Below are 18,665 nucleotides of genomic sequence, written 5' to 3'. Positions count from 1 at the left end.
AAAAAAAAGATGTTTAGAGTGCTGTAAGAATCTCCCCCAAAAAATTAGATTTTTTTACCAAAACATAAATTAAATAAAAAATGAAACGATAAAAAATTCATATTTGATTCATCCTTTATTTAAAAAGTTTATAATTTTGCAAGAGATAATAATGTAATGTACTAAACATGATTGCAAAAAATTCAAAATTTTAAATGATACACCGAGTTGATTTAAAAATGGATTAAAAGTGACAATGAAATTTTTTTAAGAGACTAAAAATTGAAGATAAATTTTAATTAAAACACAAAATTAAAATTAAAATATTTATATAGACCAAAACCATATTTAACTTTTATTTTTTATTTTATATAAAAAGGGAAATTCTACTAATAAAAATATAGGAGGAAAAAAGAAAAGATGAAAATCAACAGAAGAAAGAACTTTTGAATAAGAGAAGAGTAACGTTGAAAATTAATTACCAAATGCAGAAACAATATTTTTATATTTATTTAATAAAAATAAATTAACGTTTTCCCTCTGTTTTCTCTTTCTTCCAACCATTTTCTCTACCTTTTCCGTTGTTGCAAGATTCCTTCAACCTCTTGCAACAATTTCAACATCTTCATCTTCTCACACATACAAGCTTCAATTTCTACCAAAGGTTGAAGCTTTTTCACACATGATTTGGTTAAGAATTTAGTATATTGAACGGTGATTGGTTCTGGGATCTGGCTGAAGCAGAAACGTGTGGATCTCTGCAATTTCTGCACTTTTTTCCATCTGGGTATTGTTGATTTGGGTTTCTAATGGGTAGTTTGAGATACAAGGCTGGGTTGTTTCTTATAGGTACTGTTGTTATCATCTGGGTCTCCTCTGCTGAAGTCACCCAGGTAAATTTTTCATCTTTTCTTAACCATAATGTAAAATTATTTAATTTTCTCATAAGTTTGGTATTATTGCATACTTTGTACTAAATAGATAAATGTGATTTTGTGTTTTTTTGTTATTATTTTTTAGGTACTTAAGTTTAGTACTAGTTCAATTCAATTTGATGATTGTGGAGCTTAATTATGTCATAGTATATAGGACCTTATTGTTAATTGTACTATAGTCATTTAGGAAGCTGATGTATTCGAGAGATGGATGTAGGTTGATATGGCTTTGCTTCATGTGACTTGATTTGGAAGCTTTCTATACATCATAGGATCCAATCAATTTTTTTTTTTTAAACTCGTATCCGGACTAAGGAGTGACTAATCTAGGGGACAAATCCCACCGTCTACTAGTGGGGACCCAATCGAAGTTAGGGCAAAGCTCTGTATGGACTGGACGTCTCGCCCAACACATAAATTGTTGGCACTTGGGGGATTCGAACCTGAGACCTAGAGAGGAGCACACTTCTAGGTCCCAAGTCTTCACCACGAGGCCAACCCAACCCCTGGGGGTTTCAATCATTTTCTTATACATATACTATTTTAAAGTTTGTGTTTTTTTATAAAGGTCACATGAGATCGAAAGCTTTGTTGGCTAAGAATGATTTAGTTAACGATATAGCTAACCTAATGACCCAATGAGATTGGCTTATTGGAAGCATGCTTGGTCCACAAGTGGAGAGGATGTGTATAGGGATACTTCTTAGTAATAATTGGAGGTCCTGGTTCGATCCCATGTAAACAATAAGTTCTTTTGAGAGAGGTCTTACCCCTTTTGCTCCGTTGGTCTTGAATAGGATTACCTTTGGTAGGATGATATCTGTGGATTTCATCCCCAAAAATGCAGTCCTCGTTGCTTTGATTTAAGGGAATATGTGAATTGTATTTATATATAATATGTCACTGCGGTGCTCCATTGTTCCAGTTATATGTTGCATAAGTCGTGTTATGTCTTACGTATGTGGACCAGAGGACACTGTTGTCTAAGCTTGAAGGTTTATGTTTTTAAGTTGATAAGTTTGCTTCAATTAGTATAGAATTTCAGTATCTGAGTCCTTATCTAAGCACGGTTGGAGAATAATTTGTTGAAAATGCCATTGCAATTTGAAATTCTGATCAAGTGGTATCTTTTATTGGACACCATAGCATACAGTGTGCTAATATCCAAGCTTTGTATCATGAATGATTATCTCAATTAAAACTTTCTGCGCAGGATATTTATACCGATTATAAGCAGCCATTTGTGGTGACATATCTCGGAGCTTCTCTCATGGTACTTTACCTCCCAATAGCATTCATTAAGGATTGGTTCTATAACTTTCTTAAACACCGGTCTTCTAAAAGTGGAAAAAATGCAGAAAGCGGCAATGGAATGCAGAAAGACTTTGAAATGGAACTAGGGAATGTGGTTCGAAAAGACAGTGATATAGACCTTTCAACTCTTGGAGAGATAGCACCATTGGTGGCTAAATATAATGAAACTAGTTTGGCAAAGGAAGAAAAAGAACTTACTACAAAGGAAATTGCTACTTATGGATTTTACATTGCACCTATCTGGTTTATAACAGAGGTAAGTAACTCATGATTGAAACATGTGTATCTTTGTTATTTATTCTGGTATATGACATCATATAGGAAATGTAATGGTGTTGTTTTATTGTTGTATTTGTCGCTTTCAGTATCTATCAAATGCTGCTCTTGCACGTACTAGTGTTGCGAGTACAACAGTATTGTCATCTACTTCAGGACTCTTCACTCTTTTCATCGGTGTGTTAATGGGTGAAGACACTTTAAATATATCAAAAGTAGTTGCTGTCTTGGTCAGCATGACTGGGGTTGCCATGACAACTCTGGGCAAAACTTGGGCCGCAGATGACTCGCAATTTAATGCTTCGTAAGCCCTTTCTATCTCTTTGATGACCAAATTAGCTTCGTTATTCTATTCCAGTTTTAAGATGTCAATCAATTTTTCTAGTAGGAGATAGTCGTTTTGCATCATCTACCCTCTGAGCTGGTTTACAAACAAGCAACATTATTTTTAAAATATCTGTTCAACAAAAAACATATAATTATGTATCTTTTGTTAGTATAATGTAACGAAAATGTCTTGTATCTAGATGACAATTGTGTCTATAGTTGATAAGAAGCATCAAAGATGTATCTGAGAAGTATAGGTGGAAATATTTTTAAAAGGAATTCAACAATATTGGATACTTTCTTGGGATGCATGTGAAGTACTAGACACGATTTGGCATCGGATACTTGTCAGATACCTATACTTTGATTTTTTTTAAGTATTTGTGCTTCATAGCTTATAAACCTATATGACTATATCCCTAATATAATTGATCCCTTTGTATGGCATCACATTGAAAATCGATGTCTCCTCACATGAGTATATTAATACACATGTCATCCATTATGTTGATAGAGATAGAGGGTATAAGAGAAAGGTATACAAAACATAGCTAATGTTTTAGTTATAGAGATAGAGGGTATAAGATAATGCTATCTTGCATGCATTATCACGAGCTTGCTCTTTGTAATACTATTTTTTGGGCATTGACAGTTGATATTTGTGTTCAGCAATGGACAGCGCTCTCTTGTTGGAGATCTTTTTGGCCTTCTCTCAGCCATGTCATACGGTCTATTTACTGGTTAGACAATGTCTTAGCTGTTTCATTCTGTATTTCTTTTTTCCAGATAATCTAGATGAATAATGACACAGCTTCAACATTAATGTCGCAGTTCTTCTTAAAAAGTTTTCTGGCGAAGAAGGTGAACGGGTTGACGTGCAAAAGCTGTTTGGATATATTGGATTGTTTACACTTGTAGCGCTATGGTGGCTTAGTAAGTTTTTTTTACACACAATGCTTCTGTAGTTACTTGCCAAACTCGACTTATATGATCACAATCCTTTTCATTTGCTCCTCTAACTTGGTTTTTGTGTTTTCACACACTCATCAACAACATTTCAATAGTTTTTTTCTAATAAATTGATGCGCATTAACCAGTGCCAGCTTCGGTGGGCTAGTTTGGCTTCAAATAAAATTGATGCGCAGTAACTGATTGCTAATTTTCTTTTTTCTTTTTGCTCAGTCTGGCCATTGTCGGCCTTAGGAATTGAACCTAAGTTTGCGATTCCGCACTCTGCCAAAATGGATGAAGTGGTTCTTGCAAATGGACTCGTTGGAAGTGTTCTCTCAGACTACTTTTGGTATATTAAATAAATTTGAATAATTTACATGGGCACACAGAGTTATGCAAATTCTAAAATTCGAGTTTATTTGATCTACCACCCAGGGCACTCTGTGTTGTATGGACAACTCCCCTTGTGGCCACTTTGGGCATGTCACTCACCATTCCTCTTGCTATGATGGCTGACATGGTAATCCATGGTCGCCATTATTCGGCATTATACATGCTTGGATCAGCTCAGGTATGGTTGTCACTAAAACTATATGCAATTTAATGTTTTCTCAGCTTTCAGTTTGCAACAGCAGCCAAACGGAGGGTCATTCTTTCATTTTTTTCCCAACAAAAAGCATAATAATAGAAATAAATAAAAAATTCCTATTTACGTCTTGGTGTTAAATGTTTTGTTGCTTCCATCGATGTTAGGATAACTTATGTAGCACCAACACTTCATGTTGAATGCATGTTTGATGTCTGGCACAACACCAACGCATGTGGTTTCACATTCAATCACTTTTATTTTCTTTAAATTATTGCTGGTATCTATGTGTCGAGTCGTGTCTTGTGCCCAATGTCTGTTTCAACGATTCATATGTTAATACAAATGTTTTATGTGTTTATTCTATTCATTATTTCTTCCTTTGACTTTATGCATGTTAATTTCTCTGCCATCTAGTTATAGTTAATGATTTGGTAAGTGTCATAGCCTAGGAAATTTCGTCTAGATTAGACCATATTGTCAACTGGCTATTAACTCATTTGAAGCTTCTAGTTATCAAAATATTCAACGTTTTTGTTGACATATTGATGGAATTGTTTTGGCATTGTGTTAACAGGTATTTGCTGGGTTTGTGATAGCAAATCTTTCAGATTGGGCGACAAAGAGATTGGGATTATAACACATGATGTTTTCTTGATTAGTTTGGTGCAACACTTATTCTTTTTTTGGTTGATTATATTTCCACTACTCAGATTGAGTGTCATAGCATATGAGTCACACAACCAAAACCTTGATCTTGTTTTTTTTTTTTTTTTTTTGGTTGTAATTTTCAAGGAAAGCAACAAAAGAGTGTTGTTTCCATGATGTATTTGTTCTGTGTATATGATTTTCTTCTATAGTGAGTTCTTCTTTGTTGTAATCATGTCCAAGATGAGATGTTAGCCAATAATGTAACCAATCATTGTTATATAATTTGTGGCAACGCGAATAAATGTGTTCTTGAATTGAAGAATTGAGAATTTGACTTAGCAGTATAGAAAGTAAGCGTTCCATGAACAAAAAGCAATTATAATGATCCAAAGATAAGAATATAAAAGATGAATATTGGCAAAAAGGTATAATGTACAGAACACAAAAAATTGAAATATGTTAAATGAACTTTATCCCAAAAGAAACAGGTTTCACAGACCTTATTGTATCCAATACGTGAAAGATAGGCTTATTCATAAATGAAATTAACAGCAGTAGAAATTACTTTTAATTTATGTTTGGATACAATTATGTAGAATTGATTAAACAAAATGATTTATGTTTGGATGCAATTATGTAGAATTGCTTTTGAATGTATAATTACTAAAATAGACATAGCTAAAGGAGAATTGATAAAGAATGAGAATTGATAAAGGGCAATAAAGTAAAATAACATGTTGTAATAATAAAATATACAAACCTATACACGTTGTTTAAGGAGAATTGATTCTAGAAAAGCTAGAAGCTAGGATTTGTAGCTTCATGGAGAATTGCTTTTGGAGGATAAAAGCAATTCTGAAAAGCTGAACCAAACACGTTGTTTTTGGCTAGAATTGCTTTTGGCACTGTAGAGAATTGATTTTGGGCTAGAATTGCTTCTCAGAAGCCAAACCAAACAGGACATCATTCTTTTTTGTAACTTGGTTTCGCGCCCGTACGCGGGTTCGCTGGGTTGCGCATGTGATTAATGAACTTTTGTTAGGATAGATTAGAGTTGATCCACTTGAACTGATTGACATTTCACAAATACACAACTAATACTCCTTCGAGAATGAAATACTATAAGTAAAAATATTTTTATATTTTTGAAATGAAATACATGTAAGAAGTTAACAATTTCTCTCATATATTTTTTTTTTTGAAGCTCTCATATTTATTGATAGTATCTAAACTACTCCTTATTTAATTAAACTTTTTATATTTCAAATGATTTGATTTATTTAGTTATGGATAGTGATGCTACTTTTTTTTGTTGGGCTTGTATAGATTAAATGTGATCAACTTTCTTTTCTAATATATATAATTTGGTCATTGTTGCTTATAATTATTGTACAACTATCGAACATACAAACAATAAATAAGTTGCAGTAATAGAGTGTAGAGTAGAGAATAATGCAGCCAGATTTATATTGGTTCGGCTACCAAACATTTTATGGCGGACGTCCTACCTTCAAGGTCAAGTAACATTTGTTTTTATACGTTAACACAAAATTATGATGAAAGTAGAATTGCATGCAATATAGAATTCATGACAAGTTGACGTTTTGACAGATATTTTAGTAAAAAAACCAGATTGATCGAACTTCTTTAGTTTTAAAATACTAAATTACTATTATCTTTTTTTTTTTTTTGGGTACAAAAAAGGGCCAAAGGCCCAAAAGAAAACTAAGAAGCTATCTGAACATTCCTAGGCATAGAAGCGCCAGAGATGTCATCAAAAAGAAGTCTACAGAGCTCACTGGATGGATTCTCCATTATGATACAATTAAAAGAGTCTAGAGAAAAGCTAAAGTTAGCCAACCAATCAGCACATCGATTACCCTCCCTCCAGATATGATGAAATCGGACTTGCCAATCCAAAGCCAGGAGTTTTCGAATGCGTCGCACCAATATGGGAACTGAGCCACTAAACTTGCAGTTTTCTGTAACCATGTCAATCAAGATTTTAGAATCACTTTCAACAATGAGTTTCGGAATTTGCTCTCGCCAAGCCATCTCTAAACCAAGATACATGCCTCACATTTCAGCATGAAGTGCATCACAAACTCCAATCTTTCGAATGTAGCCTTTTAGCCATCTCCCTTCAGTGTCGCGAAAGAGGCCACCACAGCCTGAATATTCTCCAATTCCTTTGCAAGCACCATCACTATTGAGTTTAATCCAACCTTCAGGGGGTTTCTTCCAACCTATGTATATTGTCTCCTTCATTGGAAAATTGCGATGAAGTTGTTGATTTGAACACAAATCTATCTTTTGAACGAAATTTTGGATCACCAAGACAGGGTTATTCGGTTGTTGAAAATTCTTATCTTATTTTTATCCATAGACAAAGTGACAAATATCATCTAAAACTCACACATACAACTGTGAGATTTAAAGTTCGAACTCAAGTGAAAATATTCAACCTAATAATATTAATATTGGTAGTTGAGTTGGGTCTTAAAAAAAACTATTATTTTTTTATAAGTCCCTTTGTCACTTTTCACATGTTTTAAGAATTTTTTTTTAAACAACATATATTACAAAAAATTACGGTGTATATTTTTTTTTTGTCAATGTATATTTTGTATATGACTATAACTATTTGCCCTTACTCCTTTGTGTATAAACGTGACTAATATTAACTTTTCCTATTCCAAATAAATAATAGTTTTTTTTTTAGAAACCAGCATAAATAATAGTATATTTAATTAGAGATATATTTTAAAAAAGAAAAAAATGAGAGATATTTTAAAAAAATAAAAAATGTATGTAAAAATTTATACTAAAACTTATATTTAATTAAGTATATTTTTTAATAGGGTATTTGTATAATTAATATAAGGTAGTATCGTGTAAATTTAAGAGATTTCCATACAGTTTTCACGACTAAAAGTTTTTTAAATACCAGTTCTTGACTGTCGTCAACAAAAAATAAAATAGTATTTATAGTTATAACTTTTTTTAGTCAAAAAGAATAGTTATAACTTTTTTATTTTTTCTTAATATTATTTCTTTTTTTCTTTTTTTTACCTATAGGAATAATAATAATTGATATTAACTTTTTTTAGTCAAAAAGAATAGTTATAACTTTTTTCTTTTTTCTTAATATTATTTCTTTTGTTCTTTTTTTATCTATAGGAATAATAATAATGATATTTTTTTTTGGTAGTGGCCGGGGTTTGAATCCCGGACCTTACATATTTTATGCATTGTCTCAATCAACTGAGCTAAGCTCACAATATACTAATAAATTAAAAATGCACACCATTTACCTCCTTCCTACAAAATAAATAAATAAAATCTTTGAAAATAAAGCTCCTCTGTCTCTCTCTCTATCTATCTTGTACGTTTTGTTTGTAGTAGCACTGTAGCAGGCAGGCAGTAACAGAGAGTTGAGGATTTGCATAAATATCAATTGGAATCGTGAACTGAAATCAATCAATCTCAGAGAATGGATACATTACCAACAACATCGACTTCGAAGCGAGGAGGAGGAAGATCAAAACTCGTTCAAACATCAAAACCTTCTCTTCTCTTAGCTTTCTTCTCTTGCGTCGCTTGGCTTTACGTCGCCGGCAGGTTCCTTATTCCGATCCGATTCTCATTCATTTCAATTCGATTCATCTTCTTTTCTACTATTCGCTTTGAATTTGTGATGTGAAACGTTAACGTATTCGATTTTGATCAAAAATGTGTTAGGTTATGGCAAGATGCAGAGAATCGGAATTTACTTGCTAGTCTTCTCAAGAAGAACTCCGCACAGGTTTTTTTTTTTTTTTTACTTTTCTTTTCAGTTCTAATTTTCAAATTCATTTTGTTTGATATCAATTTAGTTGCTGATTTTTATGATTTATGATTGAATTTTGAAATCCATATTGTTTTCGGTACGAAGCACTTGACATAACACGACATTAACGCGTCAACACTGATAATAATTTTAGAACACAGGTTTACTGTATATCATGTTTAGATGCTGATTTGTTTATTCACAATAGAGTATATATGATTTATGATCTCTATAGCATGATGCTTTTGATCGAAGGCATGTTCGGTGTTCCACATGTATCAGTGCTCAACACCAAGACGAAATTGCATTTGTTTATGTTATTTTATCAAATTATTATCAGTGTTGATGTGTCCATGTGTGTGTTGTTAGTGCTTTATATAGTTTACAATTGAATTTTGAAATTTGTGTTGTTTTTAGGTCTTTGCTATTTTCATTTTTAGTTTATCTACCTATGATATTGTGATTTATTTTTTGTTTCCAGAGGCCTAAGGTTCTTACAGTGGAAGATAAGTTAATGGTACTAGGGTGCAGGTAATTCTGCTCTTTTTTTTGTGTAAACTTATTTTATATATTTTTTTTAGATTCGGTTAATTTGTTGTTTTCGGTGATATCTAGTTTGTTTTTATCTGTGTTGTCAATCGCAGATCGTGTAAAATAGTACTCGCTTTGTTTCTCTGTAGTTGTCGTTTTAAGGCATTTCATACATATCAAGACAACAATAAATATTGTTACTTTTGATGACTATTTATCTTTTTTCTCTGTAATAATAATCTTAATCATTTATCATCTCGTCAACATCTATTCCTATCTCTCGGTAAATAACTAAGGGTATTATTGACCAACCAATAAATAAGAACGAATAATTTCTGCAAATACAACAATTAAAAAGGAATAGAGAGAGTAGTTTGTTCAAATTCCGTTGCACTACACGCTATATTTGATATTTGACGACACTGGTTTTTATGATGTTGTTTTGTAAGGGATTTATGTGTGTGTTGTTTATCAGGGATCTGGAGAGGAGGATTGTGGAAGCTGAGATGGAATTGTCGTTGGCCAAGAGCCAAGGGTACCTCAAAGGACAACGGCAGCAAACTGGTTCTTATGACCGTAGGCTTCTTGCTGTTATTGGAGTATATACTGGATTTGGAAGCAAACTCAAAAGAAATGTATTCAGAGGGTCTTGGATGCCTAGAGGTATGTTTGGAATTCGGTTGAAATTCACTAGCATGTAAATTTCTGTGCTTCAGTCGTCTTTTTTTGGTTACGAAGGAGGTTTGAGACTTTGTCTGGTGAGAGGCAGGGTAGGCTAAAGTAGAGGCAAATTGGCCTTGGTGAGACTTGATCTTAGGTTCAGTGCTCATTTGCTTGATCTCTACTGATATCAATTATGTTGGCTGAAATGCAAACTTTGATTGTTTTCTTAGTTAGTAGTAGTTAGTAGAAGACAGTGGTCTTAATTGGAATTTAAATTTGGGAGTGACTTTATGCCTCTTAATTTGAAATTGCGTGGGATTTTCGCATTTATACTTTGATTTTGATGGTTTATACTATTAGAAAAAATTTGGTAGTGACTTTATTAGTTTCTTGTAGATTTGTTTTTAATTTATACTTTGATGGTTTATTGCCATTTTCATGATTTCTAGTTTTCTATCTTTGTTTCCCTAGGATAAGTTTTAATATTTTATCTAGCAAATGTTAAAGATGTAATGCACCGCAGGCATTGTGTTAAAACACCTTGATAATTTTTTATTATTATTTTGTTCATATTTAGGTCATAGTACATTGTACATGTGTTTAATGTAACTTTTTCATAATAGTACTGGTTTAGTGAGATTTTTTTTTTTTTAAAAAAGAGTATTGGTTCACAGCTAGATTTGATATATTAGATGCGCTTTTTTGAATAATGAGAACGTAAACAGTTGGTTTACCTCTAGTTTTTTGTGATTCTCTAAGAAGGAAATTTAATTGAGTTGTTCATATTTAGGTCATCGTATATTTTACATGTGTTCAATGCAACTTTTCATAATAGTGCTGGTTTAGTGAGATTTTTCAAAAAAAAAAGTATTGGTTTAGTAAGTCACGGCTAGATTTGATATATTATATATGCTTTTTTGGATGATGAGAACGTAAACAGTTGGTTTACCTCTTGTTTTTTGTGTTTCTCTAAGAAGGAAATTTAATTGAGTTGTGTTGTTATGATTGCTTGCTTTGAACTAAGACTGAGAACCTAATATGAAGTTACACAAGAGACTCAATGTTAACTTCAAATTGACATTTTTATGCTTCTTGACTAGTTCGCTGGTCGCTGGGTTTGATTTTGTTGAGTATTATTTGTATGGTTATCTTTATAGGTCAGTTATATATCACTGACATTTTCTCTTCAAATTTCTGTCAGGTGATGCCTTGAAAAAACTTGAAGAAAGAGGAGTGATCATACGTTTTGTAATTGGTCGGAGGTTTTTCCACGCACTTATCCATACTGGCTATGATATTAATACATATTTTCTTGAAAATTTAATGATTAATTATGTGCATTTTGAATCTTATTTTACCTTTAAATTTGTTATTGACAGTCCTAATCGAGGTGATAGCTTGGATCGCAATATTAATGAGGAAAACCGCTCAACAAAAGATTTCTTGATTCTTGTAAGCAAAGTGTTTTATGTAATTTAAATTAGCTCAATCCTTTACCTTGGATTGTGCGAGTGGACAGGAAGCACTGAATTGTTTTTTAAATTTGGCTTATCATAGATGCTTAAAATTTAGGGTATTAACAGTTCAGGGTTATCTAGTACATGCATATGCAAGTTGATAATATTTCCCCTCATTTAAAACTTGCATTATTTCTTAAATATTTCAATCTTAGGGAGACTTGAAGCATTGATGTGGTGGTTAAATTATTCTTTTTCTGGTGGAACTAAAGTTTTGATGGGATGGAGCAAAGGACAATTATTGACCATTGTGTTTATCAATGTTTTTGTAAATGAAATACTCATTTGAGCTTGCTTCCATGTCATTGAACCTTGTTGAACAAGCTCAGTATAGAGCTTGACCATCTGTTTTTTTCGTAATAGGAAAGTCACGAGGAAGCTCAAGAAGAGTTGCCTAAAAAAGCGAAAATCTTCTTTAGTACGGCGGTTCAGAACTGGGATGCTGATTTTTATGTGAAAGTTGATGACAGTATTGACATTGATCTCGGTAATGATGGTTTAATACTGAATGCGTGTATTTAGGAGATTATGTTGAACTAACTCTAATACCATGTGAAATCGAGTCTTAACTTTATTCATTGGCCTAACAGAGGGTTTAATTGCTCTTCTTGACCGTCGACGTGGCCAGGATGGCGCATATATTGGATGCATGAAGTCAGGAGACGTGATATCGGAAGAGTACTCTCCTTTATCTGAACTAACTCTGATAATTTATTTATGATAAAAGATGTGTGAAAATATTTGCCAGTTTTTATGTAGTGTAGATGGTCCTAGAAGATTTTTCTTTGAGCTGTTTGAAATTGTTCATTTTACTGTTTTGAACTTGTGTTGAAATTTATTCACCAGTATCCATTTTTGTGTTCAGAATTATTACCATAGTTTTTTTTTAAAAAAAATAATACTCCGAAGTTACCACATCTGTGGATGTCACCGATTATCTTAATTTTCATCCCATCAAATGTGTTAATTATCTTTAGGGATGCCTCATATTTGCCAAGGAAATTTGCATTCCCTGGCGTTTAGAGGTTCCCATCGAATGTGTTAATGACTAATGAATAATGAATGTTTTTATTTTAAATTGTTAAGTTCCTGTGCTTAATCTTTTCTCCCTGAATTACACTTATATTTCTTTATCGCTTGTTATTTTCTCTTTCATCGAAGTTACAATACCATTTTGTTTTATAAATTTTTTACAAGTTCGATTTTTCAATTGAGATTTTTGGATTCAATTTATAAGCTCCTTATTTTGTTTTCAGGGGAAAGCTTTGGTATGAACCTGATTGGTGGAAATTTGGGGATGAAAAATCGTAAGTAATATACCCTTTAGATGAGAAAAGATTTGGTGATTTATTTGTTTTTGTTTATTCAGGAATTTCAACCTGATTATGCCTTAATATATCTTAAATTGAAACCAATACATTATTCTTTGTTGTTTTATCATTGAATTGAATGGGTAAATTAATAATCTTTGGTCTTCACTATATCTCACATCAGTGCTAAGTACTAATAACAAAAATTGGAGGGAACAATTAATTTGTAACTTCAGCATACTCAATAAATTCCTGTTATATGCTGTCATCTCTTTGCCAAATTTATATTGTTTAAACGCATGTTCTGTATCATTACCTAAATTGTTTCAATCATATTGATAATTAATGAAAAATGCGATAGAATTATGCATTTTCTTGCCTTTACATGCAATCACCAATTAATGGAATCATCTGGTCTTTGATTCATATATGTCATTAGTGAGTAGTGATGTGAAAAACTGGATAATGCCCAAAACCATATGGGGTTTAATGGATTGCTTGAAGTGTTTCTTTGATTGTTTATTGTGAGTTTGATAGCATTAACCATGGTAGAGAAGGAAAATAGAACAATAAGTTGTATGCATAAATTGAGAGATTCAACATTTTCCTATTTATAACATCCATTGCTTGTAGGTTTTTTTTTTTTTTTTTTTTTTTTACATTTGGTAACTTGTTCAAATACGCTGTAATTATAAATTTTTATCAGAATGTGGGTATAATAGTGTCCATGGAAGAACCTAAAACTGAAAATTTACAGCGTATTTGAACAAGTTACCATTATGAGGGCAACGTTGGTAAAGCCTATTTGTAACCACCAACGTGTCACAACTATGTCACAACGTTGGTGGTTACAAATAGGCTTTGCATGCCCTCAATGGTATTTGAACCACCAACGTGTCACAACTTTGTCGCAACAAAATACCATTATGAGGGCATGCAAAAAAATTCAATATTAGTCCTTTTCACCCGTCTTTACTGCCATTGTCATCATCAGTCATCGTTTTTGCTACCGTCACTAGCCGCTATATCTTGACTAGGACTCATCCTCTGTTACCATTATGACCATCCTTTCATCGGGCTCCATCACCATTGCCACTATTCGCTTGTGGCCGGTTTTCCTTCATCATTATTGCCGTCATCATCACCACCTGAATTATTGAATATTTAATATTTATTGCTTCTTACCATATTCCTGTCACCATTTTCCATGATAACTTGTTAATCTTTTTTGACATTTACTTCAATTCAAATGAACAAGAGTCATAAGACATAAATTTAATTTTTTTTTCTTTTTCCAAAAAGTTATCCTTTGTACATAAGTATTTTTATCATAGTTTCCAGCACAGGTCAATAATACTAGTTATCATTTTCAAAACAATGATAAACAATCTGCTGTTTATACTTCATTAGTTCATTATGTCTGTATATCACATGCTACTTTACTAATGTTTTATAATTCCCATCACTTGATTCCAAAGTATTGTATATATTTAGAATGTAGAACTCTTTGACAGGCCATGTGTCCCTTAACTTATATATGAATATGTTTTGCTGTTCTTTTAATATATAGATCGGTTGATACGGTATGGTATTATAACTCCTAATGGAAAATGCATGTTGCATACTTTTGACAGAAGTCTCTGTGTATAAATATTGTGGATGGAACCTTTTTACTTTTTTAGTAGTATGGAGTATGGATCTCCATACTGAGTTGTTTTATTTTTTCTAGTGTTGATTTTATTTTTATTTTTTTTTTGGAATGGCCAGCGTTGATCTTTATTGCTTTATTGTCTATAGGTATTTCCGACATGCATCTGGTTCGCTTGTTATACTTTCGAAGAATTTGGCACAGTACATCAACATAAACAGGTTAGTTCTCAATGTCTTATTTGCACAAGGAGGTTCTGTTTGTAACAATCTTTGCAATTAACTGCCTACAACGGCGAAGCTGGCAAAAAATTTATGCAGGGGCCAAATATAAAGGAACAATAAAATATTTTTAAAAAGAATATATTAAATTTAAGGATAAAAATGTTTTTAGTCCCATAGATTATAATTATTTAGGTTTAGTCCTTACAAAATAATTTATTCAATTTCTGTCTCAATTTTTTAAAATTTTACAAAATAGAAGTGTTTTTAGTCTTGCATTTAATCTCTAACGAAAAATTAAGGACTAAAATCAAACAAAATCTTAGAAACATAACTCAAAAATCGCAAGTGTTGTAAAGACTAAAAAAAATTAATCCGAAAATTAATCAATAGATGAAAAAAATGGCAATAATTTTTACTTATATGAAATGTAAATTAAACCAACAACAAAGGATAAAAATTGATAATAGCTATTTAAAAAAGTTGGGTAAAATGCATTTCAAGAAGCCAATTTTATCCATAATTGACCGTTTACTAAATAGATTAATAATGTGTTTTCCAATGTAAACAAATAGGTTATTTGCAAGAAACTCCATGTCCATTTAATTTGTTTATGCTAGTTTTCGACAACTGAATTTACTTGGGGTAGCTCAATGTTTATTATTTGGGGTAGCCGAATATAAATTTATACCAATCAATTAAAGATTAATATATTTTTTGGGGTAGCCAAGGCTACCCCTTGCCAATGAAGGGCTACGCCCCTGACTGCCTAGCTTTAATTTTGTGGCATGGCGGCCTCAATTAGCATTTTGGATGATGCAGTGTGGCATCTAGATGTCCTAATGTTCGGCTAATTGAGAATGAGTAGGGTTTGGATATTAATTGGCTATTGCACTGTGCCATATTCTTGGCTGGTATTGGAGTTGAAGCTACTTGATTTTCTTCTTTTTTTGCAGTTATATGTTCCTATTTCCAAGATAGGACACAACACCATAAAACATGCTATTAAAAATGAAAACAATTTAAAAGTTTATCTAGATAATTCCATAGTTGAGAGAGCTGACAAGAGGTTCAGCTAAAGAACCTATAGCCAGTCAGATTGGTATTCTTTCCTGTTTGGCTGAGAGAAAAATCTTTTCCTTTTAATATTATACATGACGTCATTTTTACCGAGCACAAATTATTGCATCTTCGGGTGGATATGAGGGATTCAGACAGTGATGATATTAAATGTTGCTTTTTGTTTAACTCTGCTTTCTCTCAGAAGATACTTCTATTTTCTCTTCTAATCTAGTAACATATCTTGATCTATCCAAAAACAAAATGTAGTGTATCTTTGAAGACCTATGCCTATGATGATACAACATTGGGATCATGGATGATGGGCGTCCAATCAACATATATAGACGACAGTCGGCTTTGCTGCAGTAGCATCAGTAAAGGTAATCTCCCAATCCTCATGTTTCAGTCACTACTTTATGACCATTGAATCTGTGGAAAATGAAAATGTATTTGGGTAAGATAATGTATCAAGAAAAAAATACTTAATGTGTCTTCAATATATAATGTATCAAGAAAAAAATACTTAATGTGTCTTCAATATATATTGAAGAAATTATAGATATATGCACCGTCAGTGTAAAATTGATAACTCACCAATCTATCATATTATATTTTTAAATAAAAAACTCAAAGCAAGTAATGCAAGTGTTTTGTTACCTAATTTACACTGATTGTGCTTATATCTTAATATATACAGTATATGTATTTGTTTTGCCCCTACCTAAGTTCACAAAATTGAACTTGTCTTACTAGTGGTATCCAATTTTCAGATAAGGTATGCTCGTTGGCTTGATTGGATGATGTGATCCACATGTTTCACTACTTGTCTCGGAGTTTAACGATCAATGTTAGTTGAAGATTATGTTTACTCTTTTTGATCCAATACAACATTGAGAGCTTTGCAGACAACCAATAGAATTCCTTTTTATACCTACAATGATCTGTTCATTCTTTTAGATACACTACATTATGGAAGTGCTATATGATCATAGGCCTCCTCTGTTATTATTGTTTTACACAAAACTTCTGTTGATGATCTAATGTTGAAGAGGAAAAAATTCAAAGAAGGCATAGGTGTTTAATATATTGTGTATTAATGCATTGAACCACCCAGACAGCAAATTATATTTTTCCGTTTTTCTCTTGCGGTGCTTTGCATTCCTAAATTTTCTTATTTTAGTCCCTAATAAGATTTGTCTTTTATCAACCCGTATCTCCAAGCTGACCTATTGCTAAAAAATTGTTGATGTGTGAATTGCTTATCGAAGCATTATTTGTCTTTTTTGTTAATAGGAATTGAACTCCATGGCTAGAACCCGTTGGTGCCTTTTTCATCTAACGATATTTAAGACTGAAAATATCATTGAATGTTGTTATTCATGAATCAAATGAGTTAATTTAAGCTTAAAATTTAGGGTTGATAACCAAATCAGTTACACTTTAATTATACTCCCTCCTATCTTTATTATAAGAGGAAAAGTCAAAAAAACATCAAAACTAATGTAATCATTAACTATTGCAACCTTTTAATCACTTGAGTTAAAATCCTCTCCATTTGTGAAAGTAAATAGATAAATATAGTAGATAGTGGATATTTTAAGTAGCGTTTGAGCTTAAAGCTTATCATCTTTTGTTTCATTTTTACCCTTATTATTTTAAGTAAAACCCATATTTACCCTTTATAATTTATTATACTTTAAAAACAAAATGCTTGGACTGCGTATGATGCTTCTGTAGTGACATATATATGCCTTCGCTGTGTGTGTTTTTTTTTAAATGATAATATATACTCCTTCCGTCCTATAATATAAGAAAAAAAAAACTCATTTCCTTTGTCCCAAAATATAAGCAAAAAAGACAAACTTTTATCCTATTTAATCTTGTTTTTAAAAAAAATCTCTTTTCCAAGAAAAACTTTTGTTTATTCATAAAATCAAATGCAAATTACATTCAATTTTCTCTCTCTTTCATTTTTTCCATAACCAATAGCCAATGAAAATTGTTTTTACATCTTCCTATAAAACTTTTTCCACAGAAAACACAAAAAAAACTATACTCCAAATTCTTATGTTTTAGTTTTCTTAATAAATGTGATTTTTTTTCCTTATAATTTGGGACGGAGGGACTACCTCACTTGTGTTTTTGCCTTGTTTTGAACCGTATATAATTGTTTCAAGTCTTTTGTAAAAAAAATAATATTTTATGTCTATTTACCCCTTCCTTGATTGATAATGCATTTAATAATTCAGTAAAATAAATTTTAAAAAGGTCCTCTCAAAAAAAAAATAAAGAAAATATTATTCATTGTAATTTGTAACTATCAATTATTGTTAATAATACATATTTTTTTTTGTTGTTATTAATAATACATATAATAATAATAATAATAATAATAATAATAATAATAATAATAATAATAATAATAATAATAATAATAATAATAATAATAATAATAATAATAATAATAATAATAATAATAATAATAATACATTATGATAACTGTCAATTTTTTTTGAAAGAATTATCATAACTGTCAATTGTTATGTTTAATGGTTTGTTTATCTTTAAAATATTTTAGGGATTTTGCCTCAACACACATTAGTGTCCGTCCTTTTCGTTAGTATTTTTTTAAAGGGTCTTTCTGCTAGCCTATATATCTATATATTAAAAGGATACATATGATTTTTCTCGATTTTAATTATAGCCTTAAACAAATTTGTCTAATGTTATATTGTTGATATCATTAAAAAAGATAATAATTTATATTGTATTTGCTATATTGTTGGAGTGATGGAGTCATTCACAAAGATAAACATGATTTGTTACAACTTGAAAGTCACAAATATTTATATTATAATTTTAATT

General features: G+C 31.5%; 2 protein-coding genes across 3 annotated transcripts; both read left to right on the top strand.

The window, feature by feature from the left end:
* The first annotated feature begins 521 nt into the window (after nt 1-521).
* Nucleotides 522-5,348, top strand: LOC146952530 (EamA-like transporter family). 2 transcript variants are annotated; one of them, XM_085702601.1, is made up of 9 exons: nt 522-872; nt 2,128-2,187; nt 2,273-2,484; nt 2,594-2,808; nt 3,501-3,571; nt 3,663-3,764; nt 4,014-4,131; nt 4,218-4,353; nt 4,946-5,348. In XM_085702601.1, exons 3-9 carry the CDS (start codon nt 2,287-2,289, stop codon nt 5,006-5,008), a joined length of 903 nt encoding a protein of 300 aa, XP_085558727.1. In that variant the 5' UTR covers nt 522-872; nt 2,128-2,187; nt 2,273-2,286; the 3' UTR covers nt 5,009-5,348. The 2 variants fall into 2 exon arrangements, with proteins under 2 accessions (XP_085558727.1, XP_085558719.1); XM_085702593.1 differs by having other exon boundaries at nt 2,128-2,484.
* A 3,044-nt stretch (nt 5,349-8,392) lies between these two features.
* LOC146952529 (Galactosyltransferase family protein) lies at nt 8,393-16,946 on the top strand. Its single transcript, XM_085702584.1, has 12 exons — nt 8,393-8,640; nt 8,761-8,824; nt 9,330-9,379; nt 9,855-10,042; nt 11,244-11,304; nt 11,422-11,494; nt 11,923-12,046; nt 12,150-12,237; nt 12,816-12,866; nt 14,667-14,738; nt 16,068-16,180; nt 16,571-16,946. Exons 1-12 carry the CDS (start codon nt 8,513-8,515, stop codon nt 16,591-16,593), a joined length of 1,035 nt encoding a protein of 344 aa, XP_085558710.1. The 5' UTR covers nt 8,393-8,512; the 3' UTR covers nt 16,594-16,946.
* The last annotated feature ends 1,719 nt before the right edge of the window (nt 16,947-18,665 follow it).

Source organism: Medicago sativa, chromosome 1 (genome assembly GCF_051527215.1).
Source record: "Medicago sativa cultivar Bolivia chromosome 1, Bolivia_mono, whole genome shotgun sequence".
Lineage (NCBI taxonomy): Eukaryota > Viridiplantae > Streptophyta > Magnoliopsida > Fabales > Fabaceae > Medicago > Medicago sativa.
The sequence above is the reverse complement of the archived record's forward strand: the minus strand, read 5'-3'. Positions and strand labels throughout refer to the sequence as shown.

Excerpts from the sequence above, each read along its gene's own strand:
- LOC146952530 (XM_085702593.1), top strand. The coding sequence starts at position 789 with ATGGGTAGTTTGAGATACAAGGCTGGGTTGTTTCTTATAGGTACTGTT. Across the intron at positions 2,485-2,593 it reads CTATCTGGTTTATAACAGAG|TATCTATCAAATGCTGCTCT; the intron begins GTAAGTAACTCA and ends TGTCGCTTTCAG. Across the intron at positions 3,572-3,662 it reads GTCATACGGTCTATTTACTG|TTCTTCTTAAAAAGTTTTCT; the intron begins GTTAGACAATGT and ends TTAATGTCGCAG.
- LOC146952529 (XM_085702584.1), top strand. The coding sequence starts at position 8,513 with ATGGATACATTACCAACAACATCGACTTCGAAGCGAGGAGGAGGAAGA. Across the intron at positions 11,495-11,922 it reads CAAAAGATTTCTTGATTCTT|GAAAGTCACGAGGAAGCTCA; the intron begins GTAAGCAAAGTG and ends TTTTCGTAATAG. Across the intron at positions 12,238-12,815 it reads GGAGACGTGATATCGGAAGA|GGGAAAGCTTTGGTATGAAC; the intron begins GTACTCTCCTTT and ends TTTTGTTTTCAG.